General features: G+C 49.9%; 1 protein-coding gene across 1 annotated transcript in view; it reads left to right on the top strand.

Moving 5' to 3' along the window:
* The window catches only part of ALDH2 (aldehyde dehydrogenase 2 family (mitochondrial)), a gene marked incomplete at its 5' end in the record, with an annotated part of 7,031 nt that extends 1,567 nt beyond the window's left edge, over window positions 1–5,464 (top strand). Inside the window, 11 exons of the mRNA XM_009082346.1 lie at window positions 1–28; window positions 282–361; window positions 817–928; window positions 1,681–1,809; window positions 2,319–2,432; window positions 2,773–2,875; window positions 3,544–3,728; window positions 4,063–4,227; window positions 4,516–4,673; window positions 5,063–5,177; window positions 5,267–5,464. The exon at window positions 1–28 is cut by the window's left edge and continues 101 nt beyond it. Coding sequence (XP_009080594.1) covers window positions 1–28; window positions 282–361; window positions 817–928; window positions 1,681–1,809; window positions 2,319–2,432; window positions 2,773–2,875; window positions 3,544–3,728; window positions 4,063–4,227; window positions 4,516–4,673; window positions 5,063–5,177; window positions 5,267–5,299 — 1,222 coding nt within the window. The remainder of the gene's footprint in view (window positions 29–281; window positions 362–816; window positions 929–1,680; window positions 1,810–2,318; window positions 2,433–2,772; window positions 2,876–3,543; window positions 3,729–4,062; window positions 4,228–4,515; window positions 4,674–5,062; window positions 5,178–5,266) is intronic.
* Window positions 5,465–6,913: the final 1,449 nt, after the last annotated feature.

Below are 6,913 nucleotides of genomic sequence, written 5' to 3'. Positions count from 1 at the left end.
GATCGAGCGGGACCGTGCGTACCTGGCGGTGAGGACGAGCTCTGCTGGGATCCCTCTCTGGGGAGAGAGGCAGGGTGGGTGGTTTGTGGCCTTCAGCTGGGCCTTATCCACAGCTCAGGCTGAGAGAGGGAGCTGCAAAGGGTGGGGAAGTAGCTTGGGGAAGCTGAAGGCAGAAGGCCAACGCACAGAATGGATCCAAACTGCAAACCAAGAGTCAAACCTAAGTGTGTCCCCGTGACTTTCCCCCCTCACCCTTCAGGCAATCTCATTGTCTTTTGCAGGCACTGGAAACTCTGGATAATGGCAAACCATATGCCATCTCCTACCTGGTGGATTTGGACATGGTGGTCAAGTGTCTCAGGTAGGTGTGGAGGCTGCAGTGATAGCTGGCCCAGGGTAGCTGAATCTCTGCAGGTTCTGATTCACGTGCTGTGGGATCTGGATCTGACTGTTGGCTTCATCTGGCCCATAGCAGCATGTCAGACACCTTGGGTTTACTTTTTCCTGTAATTCCTGTGCCTTTCCAAATGATTTTTTTTAACTCGTGTTTCTCTCGTGCTATAGACAGGACTCACACTAGCACATTCCTGTTGCAGCACAGAATTTGTTACACAAAATGCTGCAAAAATGGGAGACACAAATATTTGTGTTTACTGTCTGTCCTTGAAATCAACTCTTTGGAAGATATTTATATGATGTATCTCCTGAAGTGACTGAAAAAGGGAAGGAAGGAAATAGTTGGAGGAAGTCTCTCACTTTCTGTTGACAGGACACTTGTTGTTTTCAATTCAGTGACTGAAACATCATTGTTTGCAGATACTTTGCAGGCTGGTCAGATAAATTCCATGGCAAAACCATCCCCTTGGACGGAGACTTCTTCTGCTACACGAGGCATGAACCTGTGGGAGTGTGTGGACAGATAATCCCAGTGAGTAGAATGTTACAGGTGCTGCAGCAGTTCAAGAGTTCAGTGTTACAGTGCAAGTTACCCCCTGTTGCTAACCTCTGCTTCCTCCCAGCAGTAAACAACGTGGTGCTTGCACCACCTCAGAGGGCTCTTGCTTCATCTGGCAGGACAGAAACATGTGATTTCATGGGCTTTGAGTGAGATTCACTTGTATCTGCTGATTATGAAAGAAAAGGTTTTAACTCGCTCTACAAGACTTATCTATCTCAGAACCACAGCTAAGTTTAAACTCCTGCCTAGAATTAAACCCAATGTTATGTGTAATGGGGAAACAGAGAGGCAGAAGGCAAAACTCAGCTTTATGTACCTGAACCTACTTCAGTAACAAGATGGTTTGTCAACAGCAAACCCATATTTGTACAGATGAGCCGTGGATGGTGTTAGCTCTTCATGGTTCTGAGTCTGGTGTGCTGTGTTTGCATTGAGCAGGAGCTGCCTGTGAACACCTCGTGGTTACAAACAGGCTTCGTTTCAAAGAGCCCCAAGAGAACATTCAGTGGCTAAAGGGGCTGAAGGTTCATCCCCCAAACGTTGGGGGTTGCAGTGTACTGAGAACCCTCATGCTTTGAGGAGCCGTTGGACAAGCAGAAGGCAGTGCTTGAAGAGAGGTTTTTTGAAAGATCCCAGTCTGATTTGAGTGGAGCTCAGTGGTTACTTGCTGATTAATCACAAACTTTCAAGCCCAGACCAGCAAATACCTCCTTGTTTTTCAGTGGAACTTCCCACTGTTGATGCAAGCATGGAAACTTGGCCCTGCCCTGGCCACTGGGAATGTGGTTGTGATGAAAGTGGCAGAGCAAACCCCTCTGAGTGCTCTCTACGTGGCTAATCTGATCAAAGAGGTGAGTGATCAAAGAGGTGAGTGAGGAGACTGAGCTTCCCTCCCCTGCCTGGTGTCCCTGATCCAGCCACACTGGTGCTGCAGAGGCTGTGACAGGAGCAGGGAAGGGCTGTCTCCTCTGCTGCATTGTCTTGGGCCTCTTAGGGTTTGATTTAGCAAGAGAAACACCCTCTTGTCCTTCTAAAGGTATGTGCAGAAGATTTAAGTCTTGATTAGAGAAGGAGTTCTTGAGGTTCAGTTAAGACTTCAGGGTGATTAGAAAGTGAACATATGTGTATATATGTGTACATAGAGCTGCAAACTGTACTTGGGGTGGGGAGAGGAGTTGTCCTGGTTATTGCACACTGAGCATTAAAACTCAAGGCCAGTTTTACTCTTCCCAAATAAAAGTGGAGCAGAAATGCTCTGTGCCTGGTGGGAGACCTGCTGAAGGGGTCCCTGGCAGAGGAGGGGAGGGGAAATCCTCGGTTTGGCAAAGGAGTAATGTTGTCTCCTGCTGTGACTTGCCAGGCTGGATTCCCACCAGGAGTGGTGAACATCATTCCTGGCTATGGGCTCACGGCAGGGGCTGCCATCTCCTCCCACATGGACATAGACAAAGTGGCCTTCACTGGCTCCACAGAGGTAAGGGAACACCTTAACCTTCAGCCCTTGGGATCAGAGAGTATCTCCCTGCTGTAATGCCTTTCCTCTGTAAAACACTGGGCATGCCCTGCCTTCCACACTTCTTTTTACAGCTGACACCTGATTCCAGGGTGTGACATGTAATTCTACTTCACAGAACACTCTCTCCTGTGCCTTTGTTAGAATATTCCCTGTTGTTTCCCTTGAGCTGTTTCTTACTGGAAGTGAAACTCTGAGCAGACTTAGAGCCCTGACAGGGAGGGGATTATTCCCACAGTGCTGACTCTGCACTCTGCCAGGTGTTGCTGTGTGTAGGAGTTAATTCCTGCTCTCCACACAGGTTGGGCACCTGATCCAGAAGGCTGCAGCAGAGAGTAACCTGAAGAGGGTGACCCTGGAGCTTGGAGGAAAGAGCCCAAACATCATCATGTCTGATGCAGACAGTAAGCACCTGCTTGTCTGAGCTGTACATTTTACCTTGGCCTTCTGCAAGAAGAGCTGGAACGGAGAGGAAACCTCTCCTGTGTTGTGAAAGGCTCCAGCCCTGACACCACCAGGCTGGTCTCACCCAGGGAACTCTGTGTCTCCTGCTGTAGCTGCTGCTGTTTGTGTTCAGCACTTCCTCACTCTCACCTTTCTTCCCAGAGCTGTGAAGTTCAGTTATCAACAAACAATAATTGTTTCAGTATCTTCCTTCAGTCTTTGCTCTGTTTTTTGTTTCATTTCTTTTTCTCTTGGAGCACACCACTCTCTTCTATTCTTACACAGTCCTGGTTCCATCATCTCTTGCATATAGACTCACTTTAGGGCTTGATGAGCCAACATGTGTTTTTATATGGCTGTCAGGAAATTCTTCTAGTTCTGAACCAGCTCGTCCTTAATACCTGATAATTTCAAATGAGAACAGTAATCTGCCTCAGATATTTTTCTCTAGCCTGAGGTGCCTTAATGGGCCCTCGTGAATTAAGTCTGTATGGAACTCCTGCCCTGCCAAAGCATGACTGAAAGCACTTTGTATCCCCAGCAGTGCTCGTGATAATGGCTCGAAAGGAGTCACTGCCTCTGGTTGGTTTGATTTGCTCATTTGTTTTCTCTCTCTCCCCAATCTTAGTGGACTGGGCTGTGGATCAGGCCCACTTTGCCCTCTTCTTCAACCAAGGGCAGTGCTGCTGTGCTGGGTCCAGGACATACGTCCAGGAAGACATTTACAATGAGTTTGTGGAGAGGAGTGTTGAGAAGGCCAAGGCCAGGGTGGTTGGAAACCCTTTTGACTTTAAAACCGAGCAGGGGCCTCAGGTAAGAGCAGGAAGTGCCCTGAGCTGTTATCTCATTAAATAGCCTCAATCTTGAGTCATTTGGCGTCAGTAGATTAGAACGAAATTATCGTTCAGCTTCTTGATTAATCTCCTTTGAACTGTGCCCATTATTCTCTTGCCTGTGCAGGGGGGAAGAGCTAATTAGCCATTCTGATGATTCCAAAGCCTCCACTTGACCCTGGCATTTAGAAACTATCCCCTCCCTTCGCAGCCTCATGTGAGGAGGAGGAATTGAATGAGCACAGTAGGTCGTAGCGAAACCATGTCCCCCTCAGTGAAGGGGAAGCTGATGTGTCTGTCCTCGTGGCTCTCAGGTGGATGAAGAGCAGTTCAAGAAGATCCTGGGATACATCAGCACTGGGAAGCGTGAAGGAGCCAAACTGCTGTGTGGTGGCAGTGCTGCTGCAGACAGGGGCTACTTCATCCAGCCCACGGTCTTTGGGGATGTGCAGGACAACATGACCATCGCCAGGGAGGAGGTGAGTCCTGCAGCACCTCGTCTGGCACCTCCTCCCAGGTCATTTTGTCCCCTCTGATGCAAAAACCTACAGGGTTACAAGCTCTGAGTGTTCATCTGTTGCAAAACTTGAGGCTTCTGAGGGTTACATTCACCTCCCTCCTGATTACATCTTTGTAATGTGGGAAGTGCTGCCTTGAATTTCATGTCCTGTGTGACTTGTGGCATAGATACAGAGCTCCAGAACCACCCACAGCCTCCCTGGGATCGGTTGACCCAGATGTTCACATGCTGTGTTTGGGCTTTGCAGATATTTGGGCCCGTGATGCAGATCCTGAAATTCAAAACGATCGAGGAAGTCATTGAGAGAGCAAATGACTCCAAGTATGGCCTGGCAGCAGCTGTCTTCACCAAGGACCTGGACAAAGCCAACTACGTGTCACAGAGCCTGAGAGCTGGCACAGTCTGGTGAGTCAGTGCCACCATCAGTTTCCTGTTCTAGCATGAGATTTTGGGGAGTCAGTGTCTCATTAGCTCTGATTTTTTGCCATTTTTAAATTGGTACTGAGGGAACAAGTTGATGCTTCTGCTCCCTGTGCTCTGAGGGAGGTGAGAGCGACAACCTGGACACTTGGCCCTGTGGTAATGAGAGCTGTGACTTGATTCATGATGTTCTGTGTCCTGGGGGATGAGGTTTCAGTGTGGATTAACTCTGGTGGCTGAGAGCACTGACAACCACCGAAGCTCTGCCTAGAAATTCCACCCTCCTCCTGTGGTGCACAGCTCAGTGCTGCCAAAGGGCTCTTCCATGCAGTGTTTCTGAGCTGCAGCTGTTTAACCCTTGGTTTCCATTCCAGGATAAACTGCTATGATGTGTTTGGTGCCCAAGCCCCATTTGGTGGCTACAAAGCCTCTGGGAATGGGAGAGAGCTGGGAGAGTATGGCCTGGAGGCATATGTAGAGGTGAAAAACGTGAGTATCTCTGTACCCAAGGGCTTCCCAACCCTCTGATGTAGCTCCAAAGGGGTTTGACTTTTCTTCTGTTGTTTGGTTTTTCCTAGGTGACAATCAAAATTCCCCAGAAAAACTCGTAGAGGATGATGACAACGACCTCTCCGCGGCTCTGAAAACAGCTATGCAGCTTCATGAGGCACAAAGCAAGGAAACCTCTCAAAACACAAAACTTAGGTGCAAAACCACATAACTTTGCATTAAGAGATATTTTTAGAGGGTGTTTGAAAGAGCTTTTGTTAAAAAAATAAACCACATTACTTGGCTTTATCTTAAAATACCAAATACAGTCAGTGCAGCCCTAACACTCTAGGTGGGTGTGATCTTTGCATCTGTACCTGAACATGCTTTATTTCCTCCCAAGAAATCATTTAAATGCTTGTCTAGCCTGCAGTGGGGTTTATATGATAGAAATAACAATTCTTTGTTGGCTTACAGAGCTAACTTGCCCTACAAAAATCAGATTTATATGTCCCTGTTCTGTGCGTGAAGTAAACTGAGCTCAGTGTGTGCCCAAGCAGGGGAACAACCTCCCAGTGTGGATCTCAAAGGTGTTTTTTTTTCCCCTTAGCTCTTTGTACCCACTCCCAATAAACATTCCTGCCTGAGTGCAGTCAACCCTGTGTTGGTGGAGGTTTGTACCCGTGAGCTCCAGGGCAGACCTTGTATCACTCCCCCTGCCTGAAGCAAGTTTAGAGGGTTTTTCACTGACTCTGCACTGCTTGGCATTGCCTTTGTGGGAAAGGATGAGCTATATTTGGTACCTGCCCACAGCAAGGTGGGCAGAGCTGGGAACTGGGGCATGAGGTCTGTGCCTCACTGGGGCTATGCTGGGAGACACCTCCATCCTGTGGGGGGACTGGGGAATGAGCCACTGGAGAGTGGAGCCCTGGAAAGAGACCTGAGGGTCCTCACTGGTGGCGAGTTGAGCGTGAGATGAGCGTGTTGTGGTAGCTAGGAGGGACATCATGTCCTGGGAGCATCAGGCACAGTGTGGAGGGAAAGGGCTTGTCCTGCTCTGCTCTGTGCTGCTGCAGCTTCACCTTGAGTAGTGTGTTGTGTGGGTTGGGGCACCACAGTGTAAGGGATGTAAAGCCCTTAGTGCCTCAAGGAAGGACATGGAGGGGGTGAAGGGGCCACACGAGGAGCGGCTGAGGCACTTGGCTGTTCAGCTGGAGGAGAGGAGACTCGTCCCAACCCACACCTCCCTCAGGAGGGGCAGTGCAGGGGCAGCTCTGATCTCTCTGTGGCAGTGACAGGTCCCAGGGAACAGTCGGAGCTGGGTCAGGGGAGGGTTAGGTGGATATCAGGACAAGGTTCTTCCCCCAGAGGTGTTTGGGCACTGAACAGCTCCCGGGGCAGTGTCACAGCCCCAGGGCTGCCGAAGCGCGGGCAGTGTTTGTTTGAGTGTTTGAGCAGTGCCCTCAGGCACGGGGAGCAGTGACGGTGTTTGTTCGGGCAGTGCCCTCAGGCACGGGGAGCAGTGGCGGTGTTTGTTCGCGCAGTGCCCTCAAGCACGGGGAGCAGTGGCGGTGTTTGTTTGGGCAGTGCCCTCAGGCACGGGGAGCAGTGACGGTGTTTGTTCGCGCAGTGCCCTCAGGCACGGGGAGCAGTGGCGGTGTTTGCGCAGTGCCCTCAGGCACAGGCAGCAGTGCTGTGTCTCTGCGCAGGGTCAGAGTTGAACTGACGATCCCTGC

The sequence above is a fragment of the Acanthisitta chloris genome, unplaced genomic scaffold (assembly GCF_000695815.1).
Source record: "Acanthisitta chloris isolate BGI_N310 unplaced genomic scaffold, ASM69581v1 scaffold2959, whole genome shotgun sequence".
Taxonomy (NCBI): domain Eukaryota; kingdom Metazoa; phylum Chordata; class Aves; order Passeriformes; family Acanthisittidae; genus Acanthisitta; species Acanthisitta chloris.
The sequence above is the reverse complement of the archived record's forward strand: the minus strand, read 5'-3'. Positions and strand labels throughout refer to the sequence as shown.